The 21,735-nt window shown below is 40.1% G+C and overlaps 1 protein-coding gene across 3 annotated transcripts in view; it reads right to left on the bottom strand.

Annotated features, from left to right (window-relative positions):
• SMURF2 (SMAD specific E3 ubiquitin protein ligase 2) overlaps nt 1-20,012 on the bottom strand; it is a 68,219-nt gene extending 48,207 nt beyond the window's left edge. For all 3 annotated transcript variants that reach the window (XR_012676675.1, XM_075169505.1, XM_075169506.1), the window contains exon 1: nt 19,711-20,012. Coding sequence is in view for 2 of the 3 variants with exons in the window: in XM_075169505.1 (XP_075025606.1) it covers nt 19,711-19,762 (52 nt within the window). In the remaining variant the exon portion in view is untranslated. The remainder of the gene's footprint in view (nt 1-19,710) is intronic.
• Nucleotides 20,013-21,735: the final 1,723 nt, after the last annotated feature.

Genomic DNA, 21,735 nt, shown 5'->3' with positions numbered 1-21,735 from the left:
TAAATCATTCATCTCATGCAATAATGAAATCCTGGGGCAGAGTCTCCCAGGCTATTTTAAATTCCCGTAAGGGGAGGACGACATGACAGCCACTCAAGCCTCCAGCAGTCTGTGCCGGGGATGTCTGAATGACTTGTGGGCACGGCCAGATGGAGTCTGCCTACATTTGCCATGTTTAGACTCCTGTTTTAACATCGTGATGTCTACTTCACAGTATTGTTTTACTGTAAACAAAAGGCTTCCTTTTCCACTTCTCCTCCCTTATTCCACTCCAAGCCAAAAGTAAAACAAAACACAACAGCCCCCCCCCACCATTGAATTCTTCCTTCAAGCAACTAATGCATTCACATTTCCTAGATTCATTCAGTGATGGGCTTACTGCCACACACGTCACCACCTCTATTCATGTGTCCAGTTTATTTGATACGCCTGTCAAGAGGTAAAGGAAAGAAATCATGCTGCCACTTTTGCAATGAAGGTAGCAACCCTCCCCGAGCATTTCAGATCTTACCATGAAGGTTTACAAGTCTCTTTTACGGAGATTCATGTTTGAACCTGAGTATGTAGATGCAAAACCTTAAGCTGTTTTTGTTTTGCCTTTTTTTAGCTATATATCAAATATGCAAATTAAATTTGAATGATACAGGATTAAACCATCCCCATCAGGGCTCTGTGTAAGCTAGGGCTTCAGTCACAGCCTCAAACAGTGAGAAAGAAGCAGAAGTAACACATGGGAAACTTTAAGAAAACAAAGGCTATTGCGAATATTTGCATTTCCTGGTTTAGTGTGGATGGAGCCTCTCAGACCAGCCAGGATGTTTCTAATGCATGACTTTCATACACTAGAAATTCCACTTCACTTCTCCACCCGACTCCAAAACGGCCTAACTCTCACATCTTGTTCATTTTTCGACATCTGAAAAGCCACCACTGTACCATGAAGTCATCATAAATACACCGCTTACAAAGACTGAATACTATGCTGGTCAGTTGGGGCGGGGGTGAAGGGGGAAACAACATAGCTTTAAATTAACAGCTATTAGAATACTTAAAAAAAAAAGTCAGCAGTCAGAGATCAATTTTCAGACCAATTTCAAAGTTATGTCTTCTGTTTCTCATGTTTGTAGTAAGTATAAAGTTGTATTCCCACAAAATCAGGGTGGGAAACAGAAATCCATTAAAGATAAATGAACCCGCCAGCTTTGCTGTTATATTTGCTGTATGATCCTCTCTATTTTTTTAAATTGTTTTATCTTCCTGCAGTATTAAAAACATAACTCCCATTAAAAAAAACTTCTTAATTTAAAGTAACATTACCAAGATTAACTAATCTCAAACCTGCAGAGGTGGTTGTTATATGCAAGTGTGAGTGAAGTAAACTATTACAAGCATTAACCCAATTATCCTAGAAATAGAGAAATAACATAGTATTTAAGAGCTCAGGCAAAGAAAAGGGGGTACTCTTATCTCAAACTCTTAAGAATCATTGTGCTAAAATCTTACCTCAATCCTTAAAGCCTTGTTTGAAATCCAGCAGCTATTTTTTAACCAAGACCCAGTTTAGACAGAAGTGATTAGTCCAAAATTATCAACCTGCAAAATAGTTAAGAGAGCACAGGATTCTTCCTCTGAGGATGGGTAAATAAGAAAGGTAACATGGAAATTTACCCATTTATTTCTCAGCTTGTTTTGATAGGAACAGGTCGTGGGGGGGGAAGCTAACACGAAAAACAAATCATAGCTCTGTTCTGTCTGATGTATTTCATGCACCTCTGAAAACGTGCTGGGGGAAAAACATGCTAACAAGAAGCAGAGCCCTCGCATTTGTTTCACTGCAGGAAAACTCTCCACCCTCTGAATGATCTGTAGTAGAGGCAACAACAAAAGAAATTCATGATCTAATTACCAACCAGACAAAAATGCCCTGAATTTTAAAAAGGGCTTCAGACAAGAGGCACCTGCCACTAACCCAGACCCCTGGGTATCAGGAATTGCAGATACCAGCAACTTTCCAGACTGCAGGACCTCTGCCATCGCTGTCGGGACACAGTCACACGTTTGATTTAAACAGGAAGTCTCAAAATTCCGTCTCCGCTACAGACATGATCCTGGGGGGACACTGCTACTGCTGGGGCTTTTCTGGGAAGAGGCGAAAGGGAAAGAACCACCGAGAAAGAAAGGAAGACACCAAAAGCACGCACATCATTTACCCTTCCTGAGTAATTCTCATGTCACTCTTCAGCAAAATGCTGTAAATATTAATTTTATCAACACTAACATAAGGATTGTCAGCTGCTATATAAGAAACAATTCGTAAAACATGACAACAGCTAAGGTGACAACTTCCGTTAGGGGAAAAAAAGGAAATTCATGCATTTCAAATATATAACTTGAAATAGTTGAGTGATTTTTTTTTTAAATCATTCCCTAATAAACAAAACTTAATGTTAAAGAGTTCATGAGGATCATGATTTCGATACTATCATTAGCAAAAGTCACTAATTAAGCATCCGCCTTAGTCTAAACTCCTAGTTCAGCACAATTTTGTTTTACTACTACACCTGATATACTGAAATCCTGTTATACGTGGGAATACAGATGAGTGATGCACTCTTTACATCCTCCTGCATTATCATTAATATCCACAGCTCCAGACATGGATTCTGATTTGTCTCCCTGATAATATGTGGATCCTGCCTCTTCCTCCTCTAATGCAGTTGAAATATTTAAGCACAATGTCCCTATATTTACTTTTTTTGGGAAAACTGTTTTTAGTGGAGTGCCTTCAACTCTGGAAACTGCCTCTCTCTGGAACTTGACAGTTTGGCTTCTGCTAAAAAAAAAACAGGGTCAGCAGAAAGATGTGTGGACTATATAGACACCTTTACCTATTACTCAGCTTGTGTCTCTGATTACATAATTCTGTCTCTACCTGCAGAAGCGTAATACCATATAAGTGGGGAAAACGCCAGCTGCTTAAAGAAAGTACATACGGAAAACCAAGACGTCACCATTCATACGTTATTAAAATTCTCATATACCTCAGTGCAGACTTTTCCCCCATCAGGTAAACATGAAGCCTCATCTCCAGAAGATAATTGTATCAATAGACTATACAATTTATAAACTGATTTAGTTAAATTATTGCAGTCCTTTAATATGAACAGATTCAGTTTAGTTTCTCCGTGTAAACAGATGTGTTCTACAGATCAAATGCAAACAGTTTTTAAGAAGCTGCTGCTGTTAGAGATGAGCTAACTGGATGAGCAATCCTATTTCTTTCAACAAAAATAAAGCAACTTATATTAAAGGCCCATTTTTCTTGTTTTGCTTTGTTTTTACACAAGTTGCCTGAATTATTTAGTCAAATCACTACAATTTATATACTACTGTAAGAAATAATATAAAAGGGATTTTGAAGAAACAGACCACCAAGCGATTCAGATGAAATACCTCGCCAATATGTGAAAATAAAGAATCTTGCCCAAAAAAGCTTACCATGCAATTTAAATTTCAACTTCAGAATTCTTTTGGGAAGATGACAGTGTTCAAGTGGTGAAAAGACAAGATTTTCTTTTGAGAAAGAGAAGCACATGGCAGAAGATAATAAGCAGTAGAGAGTGAAGACTAAGAAAGATAATGGGAAGCAGGTGAGACTGAAAGGAGGAGTATAAAGCTGATTACATTCATGTAAAAAGTGTAACACTGTGAATCAACACTCCTAGCAGTATAGCAAATGAGTAAAAACCCAGGAGGTATTTCCAAGAAGTTAGAGGATCTATTATTAATAGGCATCTCCAAAGGCAGAACAGCTTTTCAAGCGTAATGAGCATGCAAGTATTTCCATTGATCTCAAACACCAGTTTTGAGCTTCAGAAAGTCTGAGTGGACACAAAAGGGATTTTGAGAGGACCCAGAAATGGAAACCCCTCATTTACTCTGGTGCCTTTCACTCTAGAAACACTCAGCCTCTTGCAGTTCCACTCACAAAGCATTATACCAAATATCCCTTCTCCTGATTTCTACCATTTCTTACATGGTTGCACATGCAAGGTAAGAGCAAGGATGCCAGACCCAGTTTTCCAGAGGAATCTCTACATTCATCTCCTAGGCACACTGCTCCTTGGATGTCTCAACTGTTAATTAAGTGCTATCCCAGCCCCCCTCAAATATCATTATTTGCTAAACAATATATTAATTACCAAGTAAAATAATTTTTCTTCTCACAACTATCTTCTTACATCTCAGTTATTTAATACTAAACACCTTCCAATGACCTCATCCCTTTTGTTTCTCTATCATCTATGTATCTTAGAGGCAAATCGACAATTTATATTAAATAAAACAAGACCAGAGACACGCTAAAGCTCTGATTAGCTATATGAACAATGAAGGAAGAAAGAGGACACAAGCCTTTTCCCCCTTTACATTCCTTCAACTAGCTGTGTAAAGTGTACCTCCTTTCTGCATTAATTATTAACTAACTTTAAGAATTCACAATATATTTCCTGTTTATCTTTGTGCATTGTAGACTACAAATGGCATGGTCAATGTTAAATAGATACAAGTTTTTAAAATACTAAAAATCAAAACACAGTGACCGCTTGGAACTGGCACGCTACATTAAACTACATCCCCAGCTAATAATGTTTTTTCACCAAATATAAGCAAATAAACTATACTAAGTCAGTTCACCAAGTTCTGCCAGCATCACTCGTGTCATGCTTGCATTCCAGACACGTAACAGTCCTCATTAAAGGTGATATTGCCAAAGGGTCACAAGATGGGACTGCTTTTAGGATGCATGCAAACATTTTGTGATTTAGCTAAAAGTCAAAAAAGTACCTGAACACATTCAAACTTACAAAGGAGAAATTAGAACAAACAAGCAAGCCTCATAGATTTTGATCCTAAATATAGGCTGCTGTTCAGGAGACAATAAAAAGCACAGGATTGGAGAAGATAAAGTGTTAATCGCATATTTGGTGGTTTATGAGCCAAAGCAGTCTGAGGTTTAAACTGCTTCTGCTCAGTGCTCATCCCATTCAGAGACGATGAATCATTTCCCATTTGGCAACACTTCTGCCTACAAGGCTGTCTTCTGTGAGATTTCTCCTGTATCCTTGTAATAGATTTGCTAATTTAGTACACCTGACTTTGAGCAAAAGCTATTGTTGCCAGCTGTCAGACTAGACCTCGTCCTGTTTATCAGACACATCTAAACCATCCTGTTCTGCCCCAGTCATAGAAACAGAACACTCTTTACTAATCCCAGTGCAGTAAATTACTTTCTAATATCCTTGTTTTTCTTACTCTGCCAAAATACCAACACATCATAGATTTAAAGCAACAGCAAAATCAATTTATCCACAGCAGCTGGGCTTATACCAGTTTATCCAATAACCGCATTTTTTTAAAGTCGTATTTGCTGTTCTAGTCATTCTGTCCATGAATTCCTGAGTTTCAGCAGTAGAGGTCTGACTATTTTAAACAAAGGTAATATAAGCTCACAGGGAGTGTATTCTAGTTTTTTAGGCAGGCCTCCACAGCTCTTTGAAAGATAAATCAGAGCAAAACAAAGTATTAAACGCCTCACACACACTAAAACATTTCCTCATTTTCCCCAGGGCTTTGTGCATGCAAAAGAAACTGCATTACTTTCTGTTTATAAATATTTGTCTGGACAGCAGCTTAAAAGGGTAGGGGCAACAGAGAAAACACGTGGGTGTTTTTGGTTTTTGGGGGGTTGGTTTTTTTTTTTTAAACCTACCTACAGAGAATCTGGGAAACATATGAAAAAACAATTTGTGTATAACATTTTTACTCCTAAACAAAATCTACCAGAACTTAAGTCTTTACATTCTAGATTACATAAATCAGTTATACGGATGCAAAAAAGTATTCTCTCTTTTCAGGTTTTATACACTGCCCAGAATTCCTACTGCACTTTAAAAAGCTCACTGTGTTCACAGAAACACATACCCACACATTAGATGCTCTTCCACCTATTTTAAAACTCAGTATAATCCACAAAAATATGAGAACGCATCCACTCTGCTAACAAAAAATATGAAGTATTTACATTCCTCTCTTCTTTTCCATTTTCAGGGGGCTGTGGAGCTGCTTACTCATCTCTAGCATTCAAATCTGGCTTTGTTAATTCATGCTGAGCAGTCGAGGAAGCACACCTGGACTCTTCCACCTGGGACTGACTTGGAAGGCCAGTCAGAAACTTTGATTCAACATGCACAGGCCATTTACCATGAGCAGGTTCCACACCACCCTATGGTTATCTTCTGCTATATTTACTGCCAAAATTAAATTTAACTGTATTTGCCTACTTGTAGACTAGCAGAGGATCCCTGCTAATGTCTTTCTTCATTACAATACCCATGCAACATTCAAAACAGGCTGTAAAATAAATGAGAGAAATCAAGAGCGCAAGCTCCATATAGGAGAGAGTTGGAGATTGTTTATGCTATAGGTAGCACAGATTGCTTCTAGAATATAGATACAGGGAGGACTGCATGAAAGGGCACAAACAGCATTGCTAACACATGGTATCAATGAGAAAAGTCGTAGCAAGCGAAACGCAAGGAATTTATGGGTGCAGGGAAAAAACAATTTAGAGCAGTTGATAGTGATGTAGCAAACCTACGTGAGAAGATAGCTCTGACGGAGCTACATACAGGGCGCGCCGATCTACAGGCCATCAGAGCAACTCTTTGGGGGTTTGCAGAACATCCTCTCCTCACCCCACCCCAGTAACTGCTCATCTACTACAACCAGCCCGCCCTTGCAAAGGGGGCACGAATCTGGAACCGCCTGCTGCAACCTCAGCTGCAGAGCCAGTACCTGTCCGTCCAGGCGGGACAGAGGAAAAGAACCTGGGAAATAGAACAAAATATTGGGATTTTGGGAAACGGAGTCAGAACAAAGAACAGGATTGAGAAGCAGGATTATTTCATTGCCCTACAATAGCCAGTCTAGTCCCTGTAAAGGCGTTGTTCTCGCAAATAAAAGGAAAAAGACCTATATATATATTTTCACACGGCTTTTACTGTAACATTTGAAATGATGAATCAAACACTGTATTTCAAGTATTATTCATCTGTACAATTTAAGCTAGCCCTGAGTAATCATTAAAGAAAAATATTTGCCAGGAAAAAATAACCTGGAATATATTATTCATTCACTTCTGAAACAATAAAACAGTTCACTATAACAAAAATAACTATATTGTAAATACTTCAATTACGAAGTTAAAAACATAGCCAAGTACAATGAGGAAAGCACGCCCTTAAAAAAAAACCCAAACATGCATGTGTGTGCAAATAACAAAAAATCTTGTTAGAAAAAGGTAATTCTATAAAATACTGTTAACACCATATCTGACGGAAACTGTACTCTATTCTTAGGCTATTTAAGTTAATAGTCTTAAAACAACAAAGATACAGCTCACCTCTCAAACTCTGACAACTCACTATTAAGCTGATAAACAGATATTTATTTCAGCAGAAAGGTGATGCATGTAGTGTATCTGAAAAAGAAACAGACCTCTAGCTCTGGCAAGTTCAAGACAGTAACATCACAGGGACTCCTGAACAACTCCCTGGGAAGTAGTTAGGGCTTTCACAGACCTTAAATCATGAGAAGGGGGATCAGCTGAAAAAATCAAGTATTTAATAGCTTTATAATTGCCCAAAGCTCAAGAAGGTGTGAAAATGAGCAGCTTTTTGGGAAAGATGTCTTCATAGGAGCAGATGTTGTTTCAGCCTTGTATCAATTAAACATTGGGGGGAAAAAAAGGAGGACTGTTAAGCATCAGCGAGTAACACTGTACAAATATGAAAACAGTTTAAAAAGCTCACTTTTCTTCATGGTTAGACAATATTACATGTAAGTTTACTTAAAATGAAACCTTGCAGTTTCACATTGTATCAGTTCATTTGTTTTTAGTTGACAAAAAAAACCCATATATCTGATAGCACACTCATAACTTCTCCTCACTTTGTCTATATACAGCCATTTTCTGAATAGGCCTCTAAAAGAAACTTCGAATAGAACATGATGCCTTTCTTCTACTGGAGATACACCTGCCCACTACATTCAATTTCTTATTTTTTTTCTTCACGGTTTAAATTTTTTGCAGACTCATATGTGTATGTGAAGATCAAAGTTTTTCACAGCATAGGCAACTCTGTGTAAACAAACCCCAGTATATTATATCAAATCAATGCACTAACGCAGTAAGCTGTTCCTGTACAAATTCAGTGATGACAAACCGTGTAAAATTAGAGGACCCTCCTCTTCTATAGAGAAATCTTTACATACAGTGCAAGATCCATCAGAGTACACAAACGATGACTGCCACAGCTTTCTCTGTCCATTTGATATTTTTACATATTTGCATTGACTCTAACTAAAAAAGGTCAAATCTTCCATGCAACTAACTCATCAATAGCAGATGATCTGAAAAAAATATTAATTGTAACCCCAAAACCTTTGTGAATAGATGGCATGTAAATTAGCCAAGGAAACATCAAAAACTACATAACTCAATTATTATCACATATTACTTAACAGAAAGTCTTCTGACACTTTTAAAGTAAGAAAATGTTAGCATTAATAAGTGACCAAGACACCACATAATTTCTTAGAATCAAGGATTTTTTTTTTTTTAAATTCTCAAGTTTGCTAAAAGCTGAAGAATTCCTTTTGTTCTACATGTAGGGAGTAATCCTGATCTTATCTGCAAGCTTTTCTTGGAATTATGTTATGAATCATGGCCACTTAGAAGCCAGCCCTTAATTCCCTATTTCTTCTATACAGGATCAAGGTGATGAACACGTGGAGCAAAGGAACAGATGGGAGATCGGGGTGGGTGTTTTTTCCTGTTTGTTTTTAAACGTCTGTCCTCTATCCAACTGTAACCGCTTACATTCTTTGCGTTTGTTGTAGATCTAAACTCTTATAAAGCGCCTCTGCTGTAGATGACAACTTCTTCCAAGTAATATACTCAAATCACTAACAATAACACAGCACGTGCAGCAACAGCATCCCCCGGTTACAAAGCCAAGTGTTAAAAAGTTTGGAAACGCGAGAATCCAGGCTGCCCCTGTGACCCTGTGTCACGTTCATTGCCACACCACCAGAGCCCGAGCACCACAAGGTTCCCAGCACCTTGTCCTGCCAAAATCGGTCTCCACCACCGCCCATTTGTCCCGGACAGTTCCTTGTTCCAGGTCACTCCCTTCTTCCCCACCCTCATCCAACTTTTGAACCCTCTGCATTCTAGTTAATGCCTCTCTTCACCCCAGGAGTTTGGCATTGACAGGAGATCAACTCCTGTCCCCAGCCATTTGTTAAACCCTGCACTAATTCTTACTTGGCTGATAAGAGACATCTGCCTATTACCACATCCCTGTTTGATAGCGTTCCTGCCCAAGAATAAGGATTGACAAGAACAAAGGATTTTTAAAAGATGTGCAACATAATTTTAATCTCCTCCTGGAAATTGGTTGAATTTTAACAGAATCTTCCCAAAATAAATTCAGCCCGATTTAGCTACTCAGCATGAAAAATTTCAGTGTTAGCAGGCTGCTTAACTGAAAAGACAGTCTTATAACGGGAGGCACTGCCTATAGTTGGTGTTATGAGCTCCAACTTGGTATTACAAGTTCAACTATAGTTATAAATTCCGCTGACGGTAAATAAAAAGCAAAGATGTTCAGACAGACAAAGCAATTCAAAATTGTGTTCAAACACCAGGAGGTAGAAGCAACTGCAGGACCAGTGCTCCTACTCACCATGCTGCTGAAGCGCGAACGTAACGTTCAAAAGGGTCAGGTTGACCAGGGACAATTTTTCTTTTCATTTCCTGCTACTCCATCGCAGCGACGCAGGGTGGGTGGAGAACAAGTGCATCCCCAGTCTTGGACCGCACTAGGAAGAACTGTTTAAATGTAAAGTTTCTTGATTTCAATAAATTTACAAAAAAATAGAAAGCTTTTGAATGGATCCAAAGTACCACCCGGCACAGATTAAGTTACATTATGCTGATACACAGGAAATAGCTGACTTATTCTACAGGATGAACAATTCACCAGAGGAAAGGAACTTTCAGGAAAAATGATAAATATTGTAATGAGGAAATCCGAGGCATATATTCACAATGCCACATTCAGATTTCACAAATGAACAGAAACTTCTTCATGATCTCTTGGCCACAGAAGCAAGTAAGACATAGATAAATATAAATATATAGTACCTCCTCAGGCAGAATAACCTCTTGCTCTTAGGGAGGGGAATCAAAAACTTTATTGTCTATCCTTGTAGATGGGACTACAGAAATTTTAACCTCCTTTTACCACCCCCTTGTAAGACAGATATTGAGAGAACATTATGAACTGTGGGAATTGCTTAAGGAAGGGAGAGAAGACTACACAAATATTTTATGACAAGCCAGGCACGACGCATGTACTACTGAAAATTACTGTAAGTCACTTTTTCCTTAAAGGCCTTCTCTTTTCCTGTTGCAGAAAAAAGCAGAAACCAAGAACATTTTAAATCATCCTTCGACCCAGTTCTTAAGTAGAAATCCCAAATATGAAAGATGTTCACGAAAGGGATACACCGTTACATGACATCACAACTTCAGGATAAACCTTGGCCACTCCTGCATTAGTACAATCACAAAAATTTAAACCCTTTAACTTTTTGACAAAAAGCACATATCCAGCTATTCAAGGCAAACTGGAATTACTGCATGGCATCTTGAATTTACCGATAGCATTTGCTTCTGTAAGAACACAAGGGCATTTCCCCTGTGCAGCAGCATTAATTAGGTTGAACAGAGGTCAACAGCAATTTTTCCCCATTCCACACATCCATACTTGATCAACAGTTTATTATAATAATGTGCGATACATACATTTGAAGATTCTGTTCACCAACACCTGGATGTTTGGTAAAGCACAAGAATTGCTAGTTAGACATTCAGAAATGCCACATATACGACCCATTTGAAATTATGAAAGATGGCACTTAAAATTTTTATGATTGTTCACAGGCTTCAATTACCAAGAAGCTTCTGCAATAGCAGTAAAAAATATTTTTGAACTTTCTCCTAGAATCCTCTAAAGAAAAGTCCTAGAAAATTTCCACTTTAACATGTATTATACTCCTCTTTAAAGTTTGGTCAAGTAATGTGTCATACACTGTGAACTCAGGCTTAAAGAAGCCAGTCATTTTTAATTTTGTAATTAGTAATGCTGAGCAAGTGCTCTCCAGCATACATGAGGACGAGGTCCTTCATATCCATTTAAATAGAGTACTTAGCAACACGTGTATTTTGTGTCTCTTAAAATATATGTATTAATATTAGCGTGAGGAAGAGAAACGCTCAGTATCTTCAGATTTTCACACTGAAAATGCAATCATTACTACTTGGCTAAGAGCAGTACTTGTAATCAGCAGCATCAAACGCAGGAGCGAGATTTCTGTACGTTTTAGCCCAAGTTCAGGAACCCGTGTTGGTTTTCTGCTCCCACTATGAAGTGACACAAAACCTGGTATACCTATAGTCCCTTCACGTCCCTGTGTCAGCTCTCTCCTGCGGCCAGCTCTTGAACACTTTTGCACCACTCTGTCCTTTTTCACCTTTACAGATGACCCCTTTTGCCTCAGAATGACAACACCTGCCTACACCAGTCCATCTTAGAAAGTTTCTTATATCACACCTGATATCACCTTTTATAAATTAAGACAGAAGTACTTATTTTGCTGCTAAACAAAAGGAGGATATCTTAATATTACTACACCTAAGCACAATGCTACTACTCATTTAGTCTTGCATAGTCTTCTATACAGAGCTATAAACCATTATTTTAATAAATCCGTCAGGGAAAATACTAGGTGAGAGCTTTTTCTCTGAAAATAAGTGTTTATACACATCATAAATTAATCACTTCAGAACAATATAAGGTGAAAATTTTCTGTTAAGAGTTGAATTGAAGAATTATTTGTCATAAGGATACCTAAATGCTTGGCACAATTAATGCTATGAATTTCTAATCCCAGGCAGTTAAGCATGAATGTAATTCTATGCATTTTATCCAGACATGTTTAGTTCCTTTGCACGTTTAAGGATTTTTTTTTTTTAACCAGCCATGTTTGTAAGTACTCTTTCTTCCCACACCAAGAATAAAAGAGGATTCATTTTAGTACATTTACATGTTTTCCATGAAATGTAGTAGACTACCTTTTACTAAAATGAAACAGCAAATTTTTATTGAGTACACTCCATCTACTTTCCTCACGTCCTATGATACGCACAAAGCAGCAGTTTTACCATATGCAGTTTTAGAAGTCCATGGCCTGGTTTTTATTTGTATTATAAAGAAATCACCAAGTTGGCTCAAGTTTTCAGAAAATACCTCTAGTATTACCAATGCAGATTCCCACCTTCAATTAAATACAAGCACAACTGCATCTATAATTGAATTTATGTATGTATCTATATATAAACTCCAAATCAAACAGTTAGGTATGTTAAAAAGAAGTATCATTACAGATATAATTAGTTATGACTCCATTTAACTCCATTGGTAACATTAAAATCTGGGTCAAGGCAGAATGAAAATGAGTGTATGTCACTTGTTTAAAACTGTTTCATGGGATCAGCCAAGATACACCCCCAATCCCACAAACAGCCTGCTGTTCTGCAAACACCTGGCCGACGTAAGCCACCACGCACACTCAAACACACATGCACCAACCCACAACACTCCTCCTCTACACCCAGTTAAAAAGAAAAAGGGGGGTGAGAGGAAGAGGTTGATTTTAATTTAGATATATTCCTCAGTCCACCCCATCTGACAGCACGGGATGGAGCAGAAGGATGCGTGCATCCCGAAAAACGGTGCTGCGGGTTGGAAAGCTTCACTATGGCATTGTCACTCTAATGTTTGCGGCAAGATGGCATCACACATGCTAATTTAAGCACGAATGGTGGAATCTGGGTACATATTTTTACTGTGACCTATAAATTACATAGTCTGTACATGCTCTGCATATTTGAAACATCTTAAATGGATTCATTATAGAAAGGACGCAATGAACCAGTTCACACTGACAATACCAAAGCCATGGTTGGAGTGACTCTCCCTTTCTGCAAGAAAACAATCCTTGTAAGTTGTATTAAATACATACTGGCCAAGAGTCATTCCAGAAAATTAACAACAGGATACAACCACATAAACTCACATACCGCTACTTTTTCTTTCACTTTCAGAATTTTGAAAATGTGAGTAACACTTCATCTAAGCAATACTTTTTACTCACTTTCGGGGATATCAGTCCTCCTACTCTAATTTGCCTGAGCAACAGCAAAAAAGTATTTTGAAGCAGAAAAAAAGTAATTGCCAAGAATCTGCAGGATGCTAAAATACAGCTGATAGTGCAACACAAATATGGCATATAAGAGAGAACTGAACCTGAATCACCCCAAATGCATAGTCTCAAGAAGGCCCAAAACAGAATGATGTTTTCTGTGGATTTAAACTCAGGAGAAACAATGTTCATGGGCAGAAAGTCAAAAGATAGTGGCTCTAAATCCCAGCTTTACCTGGTTTATCCTTTTTATGATCTTGAGCATGTCTATTCTCCATTCTGTATCAGTCTCCCCACTTAAACTCAGATGATAATGCTTGGCCAATTTTGTCCTGAGCTTTGTTATCTACAGATGAAGATTTCTTTAAAGTTACAAGCACTCTTATCTCTGCTTTCATTGGAAGTATTTAAAGTTTAAGTAGCAAGAAAAAGTCAACGGTTTGCTTCCTTGAACATGCTATTGCCAAATGTCCCTCAAGATTTTGATCCTCCTTCCCAAATAGGAAGCGTGCTCTGCTAATAGCAGACAAGCACAGTAGCTGCTTTTAAATGCATTGTCTAATGTTATTGAGATTAATCTTCACCAACCTCTCAGAAGTCACCAGAATGATCTCGGACATTGCACGTGTCATGAGCATTTACATTTTATATATTAAAGCATGCACGTAATAGCCTGCGTAGTAATGTACTCGTGCCATTAAGCCAAGTCAGAAGTCCGGTCATCTCATTATTGTGATGAGAGGGGGGAAGACACCCACAGACATCATCCACCTTTTTAAACACCCACAGGAAAGGTCTGGCCCAATGGTGAGATGTCATTTTAAGTAAGATGGCAAAGCAAGGACACACTTCAAAGGCCATGAGATAAAACAGAACAAAACATTAAAAGCCGTCTTCTTTTCGGGATCAACCCATTCACCTTAAAGACACAAAGACAAAACGTCTTCATCTGGGGCCTGGTCAGATTTTTAGTGTGATTAACAAACAAAAAAGAAAAAAGAAAATCGAAAATAATTTGTCACCAGTAGTTGAGTTACTCAGCTAAGTTCAGCAATGCAGACAGACATTACGGGACAGCTTAAACTCTTTAAATGTAACTGAAAAGTACAATTCTAAAAATGACTCGCTATTTTTCCACCCCCAGGATTTCTATTTTATTTTTTTCCCCAACAGCTTTATTTTTTTAAACATTAACATTAGGCCTGTCTGCAGATTTCCCATATGTCTCCTACATATGTCCCATATGTTACCTACACACGTAAATCCTCTACTACCTTCTACTCGATGCTTACCTGATTCTACAACCAAAGATGAATATTGGGCCTTTTTGCTCCTTTCATTGGAGCTCCTGTAGAACTGCTTTCCTACTATAATCTCCTCCCCCAAATCCTTTCTGATCTTTGCTTTCCTTGCCACGATACCCCATTACGTATCCTTGAACGCAGATACCTAATTTTATACCCAGATGAATAAAACTTTGTCATATAAGATGATCCCATTGAAACAAGCAGTTGAGACTGCTCCACACAGCTGCTCAGTTGTTTATTACAATTCTTTGGCATCTGTGTGATCCACAACTGATTTATATGTATATAAATACCTATAACTACATACTGTATATATAAAAAAGCATATATATACACAGACACTTCATACTTTGATGAAAACGTTGAGGGCCAAGCATCCATCAATCCCTATACAATCTGATTAGACACATGCCTATTGACTTTGTAATGACTGCACCAGTTTAATCCACCTGCTATGTAATTTATTGATTCTGATTTCCTAACTGCTAGTTTTTAGTAAGTCATGTGTCATTAAGTCAAATACACCTTACATGAAGGAAACCCATTGTTTTATTGTTGACCAAAGCCTATCTAACTACAGGCTGTTGGTCAAAGATGCAGTCCTGCCCTCTTCTCAGCTTCTTGTGTGCACCCCTCTCCTTCAATGCAAAAAACTGTTTTTTTCTTGGTAGGATTAGCTTTCAGCTCATCACACAGCTACACAGTTGCTGGAGTCAACACAAGGGAGGGCCCAGAAAAGTGACGCCAGAGACTACAAAGAGGGGAAAAAAAAAAAACCAATGCACTCAGATTTTAAACTGACATAAAATTGCACTACCATTTAAGTCAACTATGAAACCATAGCCTTGCTACTTAAAAATATAGGTAGCTACTTTATCAATCAATCAATCAGTAATGCTGTTCCTACAATGAGGGTCCACTATCCATAAACTTCAGTCCTGCTTCCAACAGCACTAATGAGAATTCAGGATCTAGGTTAACCACTGTTTTCAATTGTATGAATTTAACTGTTAGATTTACCTACTGCAAAAACCAGTCCACATTATTGGAGGGTTTGGAGAGTCCACATTATTTTGCAAAACTCAAGAATATTCTGACTTGTTCTAAATACTACACCTATTTCTTGAGAAGTATTATTAGCATCACAACAAGAGTTTCTATGAACTGGTAAAAAAAAAGTAGCACTTTCTTCCTTCAACACTATAACCTTATAGTACAGTACCACCTTTGTACTGTAAGGACTGAATAGACAGTAAAATCAACAAGAGAGAGATGAGAAGCTGTCCATTTTCTACAACACAAGATCCAGTGCTTTTATTTCCCTAATTAGCAAACTCTGCCAGGAAACCTGAAAGCTTACAGTAACGCGGAGGAAAACCAGATCTAACAACTCTTCAGGCCTACCTCTGATTCTTTACCAACAAAACTCTTCCAGCTCCTTCCAGTTTTATCCATGGGATATTTATTACCATTTTTTACAATACAGTGTAACTGTGCTTTGTGGCTACCAGTGTCTTTACTTGTTAACTATTCTGACACAAATGCTAGCTATATACACAAACTAAATAAATTCATGCACTAACCTTTATTCAATTCAATATATTCTAGTGCCCATGTAGTTTTTCAGACTTCAAACTGATTTTAAAATACATCTTTCTACTTGATAAAAACAGCCCTATGGACTTCATTCAGATAACAGTCATTGATACTGTAAGTGACAGCAGCCAAATGTAACTATTTTAACATTAGACAATTCACAGATTAGGACATAAAATATTTACTGAGCAACTAAAAGCAATGGTCATTTCTCAATTTTTTGAAGAATATAAGATCAATGCAATTCAACATGGGGGGTGCAAGAAAGAATAGTACATTCTGCCTGAGAGTATAGTCTATTCACAAATCCACAAATTCAACACAACGCTGAGAAAAATCACAGTAAGAACGGAAGGGGATGACTGCACTTGCAGCTTTTGTAGAACTCAGATGTACTCAGGATAGGACTAGATAAAATGGTGGTAAAAATGTCAGAGTTGAAGGGACTTTCCTTATATTACAGCTTCCTTGGATAATGTTATTAAAAGCTGCTAAGATAAATTTCGGAGAAGACTAATGCAATTCTAGACTTTAGCTAACTTAAATTACATTGCCTATGTTTTAATCAGAAACAAGCATTTACACCTGATACTAGAAGTGAAGTATCATCAGAAGGCATAATCTTTGGATTTTAACAGTTACCCAGCGATTTTCTAGCTCAAGATTGTGCAAAATGCATCAACATACGTATCACTAAAGATTCAAGTGATATTTACGACAGACAACTAAACCTATGAGCAAAAGAACAACCTTTTATAAGAAACGTATAACACAGATGCACTGTAAACTAAATAAAAACTTACTAGAAGTATGCTACCGCTGTGGTTTTTCTCTGTTATGGAACCCAGACCTAAATAAACTGTTAAACACTTAGTGTAAAGGTATGCCAAACATTTCTCAGAACTTTCTTAAGGTCCCAACAAAGAATCAACCTTTTTTGCAAAATGAGGCCTAGGTTAAATATTTTATTTGGCTCCTCAAGATGGACTGAGAAGTTGGGCACTAGCTCCAGATCAGTTCTTGGACTCACATCAAACATTACCCTGTCATTTATCCAGTCAGTCAAAACAATGTTTTCCATCTAAACCTTTAATGTTTATGTCCTGAAAAACTGCTAATTGAATCCAGTTCTTGAAATTCATTTTTTAATCTATATCATCTAATTTAGAGATAATGAACAAAAAGATAAGTATTATACAATGACTGCACAATTAATCCTATAAATATTCAAGCCAAAACAGAAGACTGCTAGTTTCACACAGCCAAAGAAAATTAAGATTAAATAGCATTTGTCAGTTTGAGAATAAACTTTTAAAAACACTGGATATACAGATTCTTTTAATTCCAAACAGTTTTAGAATTCAAGAGCCCTCAAACTGCTTTTCCAATCAAAAAGGGTAATCAAAACCACGCAGAACACTTAAAACTATTCCTAGGCAAGAACTGACAACACGTCAGCTGAATTAATAAAATTCGGTGTTTTTCTTAAACATGTAAAGCTTCCTTACAACAAATGACCTTATGTGAAACAACACACAACTAGCTAAAGCATAAAATACCTCAAGCCTTTTTAATTCGAGAAATAGGCCGAGGTTTCATACGAACTTCCAAGTCACAGAACTGGTACTCAGCAACTGCAAGAGCTGCTAACCCTGGAATAGTCCCTAGAAAGGCAATTTTGCCAGCGTCCTGTGCTCTGCATGTTCCCTTCCTAAAATATACGAGGACAAAAAACTCAGAAATATTCCTTAAGATTGTACCTGCTTCTTCTGGGGACTGACCGCACAACTAAAACTCAGTATGTAGAACTACTGCCTGTTTCTTGCTCACAATCACACTCCCCATAACATACTTATATTGTCACAGACACAATTTCATTGTATGCTTAAACCTTAATAAAAATAAATATGAAACAAAATAGAACACAAAATCCAAAGGTGAAAGAGACAACTCCCTGAACAGTACTTTCCACGCTTTTACATAAGGCTACAGACTATTTTTAATGTTTCGAAGATAAGCAAGTCTGAGCACTCACTGCTCAGGAAAGAAGTATTAAAGCACTGCATCAATAAAGCAATAACCTGAAGAGAAAGCTACAAAACACTCTGTAAAAACAAGGCAGTACTGTTCCATACACCAGTCCCAGCTACGCTTATTTTAAGAGTTTTATTTCTAAGTGTAATATATAGACACTCACAAATCTCCATGAAAACTAGATTACAAATTTAGTCCAAGTATTTCCAAAGTAAAACATAGGCAGATACATTTTACTTTGCCTATAAAAGTAACATACTTTGAAAAATAAGCATGAAAGCACCTCTCTTTATTAGGCATTAAACTGGAAATATTTCACATGCACCTAAAGTAAATATATCAACTCTTTTAGTATTTTTTAAATACATTTGTTTTGCAAGCTGGTTAAATACACGATACGCAGAGAAGAGTACTTACAGTGTTATTTATTATTTTCTAATCGCTTACCTTCACGCACTGACACTTTAGAATACAAAATATCGCTTCTCTGCTGGGGGACTTACAATACTTTGAACTAGCTCTTTTCTTGAAAGTCTCCTGTATTTTTTTTTTAAGAAATCTTCCAAGATTTTTTCTCTAAACCTCTTTACCTGGCTACTTTACGGAGAAGAACATACTTTTAAGTATTTAAAAACCACTTATTTTCCTTCCCAGAATGCAGGTGAACAGTTTTTATGATATTTTAAAATATTAGAGGTCAAGTGGTCTGCTGAAAGAGGGCAGCATACGGCACTTTACCAGACGAACTGTGTACAATCTTAACTGAGGAAGTTGGTTTAAAAAAAAAAACAACACAACAAACAAAGAGATCAAAACAAAGAGTGTGACAGTTTCTTTCGAGTTTACACTGAGAAGACGAAGGGGGGGGGGGGGGGAAGTGGGGGGTGCCGAGAAGGAGGAGAAGGTGCCCAGTGCCTGAAGTTCACGCCGGCCGGCTCCCCCACGCCTGGAGACCCCCGGAGGGCTGCGGGGGGCCCGGGCCGGGCCGGGCGGGCGGGCGGCACCACCGCCCCGCAGCCCGCAAAGACATGTTGTTCCGGAGGCGCGGACCCCGCGGCGGGGCAGGGAGGCGAGGGGAGGGAAGAGCTCACCGCCTCCTTCCCTGCTTCCCCCCCGCTCTCCTCCCGAGGCCTGAGGGACTCCTCCGGCCCCAGGTTCAACCTCAACGACACATGGAGGGAGCCCGCTCCCGCCCCTCCGGCTGGGCTCTCCTCGCCCCGCTCCCCCGGGAGGCCGGGCTTCGCGCCCCCCGAGACCCCGCTGCTCTTCGCTTCCTCCGTCCCTTCCCTCCCCCCTGCCCGGCCGGCGCCCGACCAGCCCCGCCGGCGGCGGGCGGGCGGGCGGCGGCAGGCCCCGGCGGAGCCTGCCCGCTCAGCCTCACCTGTCAGTCGCAGCTTGACGGGCCCGTTCCGCCGGGCCCCTTGGTTGGACATGTCCCCGGCCGCTCCGCGGGCTCGGCGCTGCCTTGCCCGGGGCTCCCCCTGCCTCTGGGTCCGGGAAGGGAGACGGGGGGAGGGGAGGCGCTAATGGAGTCGGGCTGGGCGCTCAGGGCAGCGGCGGCCGCCGGAGGAGGAGGAGAAGCCCGGATGTGCCCAGCGTCGCCATGAGCGGGGCCGGGGCCGAGGAGGAGGCGGAGGAGGAGACGCGGCCGCCTTCCCCGCTTCCCTACCCTCCGCTTCCCCGCCCCCTCGCCCGGAGCCCGGGCGGCGAGCACAACAAAGCCGGGGACGGAGCCGCACGGCGGGCGGACAGACGCCCGCCTCGCCTCGCCTCCCCTCCCCTTCCCGGCCTGCCCCCGGGGGGAGGCCGCCCGCCCGGCCCCCGCGCACCCCGCCGGGCAGGGGGAGCCCACCCCGCCTCGGGGTCCGCCCGGGGATGCTGGAGGGGGAACCGCATCAGGTGGCGTCGACGCTTGGGGTGCTCCTCGGGAGAGCTGGGGGGCCGGGAGCGGCGGGGGTGAGCTGCCGTGGCTGAGAGGAGGGGAGGATGATGCCAGTGAAGTTGCGGGGGTTTGGGACAGGAGAATCGAAAGGTGCAAATGGGAAAAGACCCTGCGGGCGAGAACTCAAAGCCGGGCTGAGATGCCTGTAGTCACACTCAGGAGTGCTTCCAGTATTTCCATGGGTAGGGTGTGACAGACGGGCCGTGGAAACTGTTGAATTTTGGACCGATTCACTTCTTATCTGCGCTTTGTGGGAATCGGCAGCCCAGTTCTGTGAACTGCCATTCTCAAAATAACTAAAAAAAAACCCCAAAACCTAAAATGCCTTGCTTCCACGCCGTGTGGCCCAATTCAACTCCCATCCCGGAGGAAAGGTGACTGTCTCCAGAGTTTTCCTGGCACGGCAGCACACTTCCCGTGAGGGGAGCTCCGCGCTGCAGCGGGACTCGGGGGCAGCTTTCTGCAGGGCCGAAGGGGCCTATGGAGGGTGGGAAAAGCTCCAAGAAAAGCTGTGAAGTAGCCACAGTGAAGTTTACCTTAGAAATCTGAGCTAATAAACCACACACTTATTCTTACAAACAGCCTTACTAATATTCTGTACTGGTTTGGTTGTGTCATTGCACTGGCTTCTTCCTGTTGAGGCAACCTGTAAAGTATTATCATACGGGTAGATGTAGATTAGGATCCAGCCTATGGATCAGGATCCAAACATGGGATGAAAAGATGACCTGTGCTTCGCAGAGTTTATAATGTAGCTTCCACACAGCCCGCGAGGTTTACCTTCCCAAGTTACATACACAGAACTGAACTATAAGCATCTCTAGAGTGGTCCCGTCTTGACAGAGCTCAGGGCTTGGGCCTCATTAGATCAAATCCGGGGTGAAGAACTGACTTTTTCTCACTGAAGGCCTTGGAAGTGGGATGTGGTTCTCAAAGCTTGCCTCCCTTAAAATGAGACCCCCTCCCCACACTGGGTATGTGCAGACTCACATCTCCTTCCTCCCAAAGTGTGTCTTAAGCACCAGGTTCTTCCAGGTGGAAATTTTCAATGCTTCCTGCTGTTCCAGTGTCACTTCACCCGGGAGCAGAGGAGTCCTGGGATCAGGAGGATTCCTTCCTCCCACAGGACTGCGTCTGTTGTCTGTGCCATCGCCTGTTCAACACAAAGCTAGCAAGTGTTGCAAACAAACCTTTCTTTACAGCACAGTCAGAGCACAAGAGAAAATGATGATTCATTGCTTAGTCACTGTTTCAAGCAAAGAGAACTTGAAACAAGTAAACTTCATTTACTACAAAAGACAGACACAATATATCTGCTGATTTTGTGGCTTATATGCTGCACTAAAACAGTTAAAAAGTTACTTTATAATAGTTACGTAAATTCACACACACCTCAAAGACATTCCAGGTGTCCTGATTCCTGCGTTAAAAAAAAAAAAAAAAAAAATCAGCCTTAATAATTGA

This window comes from Calonectris borealis, chromosome 20 (assembly GCF_964195595.1).
Source record: "Calonectris borealis chromosome 20, bCalBor7.hap1.2, whole genome shotgun sequence".
NCBI classification, from domain to species: domain Eukaryota; kingdom Metazoa; phylum Chordata; class Aves; order Procellariiformes; family Procellariidae; genus Calonectris; species Calonectris borealis.
Note: the sequence above shows the minus strand (reverse complement) of the source record. Positions and strands in the feature narration are given on the sequence as shown.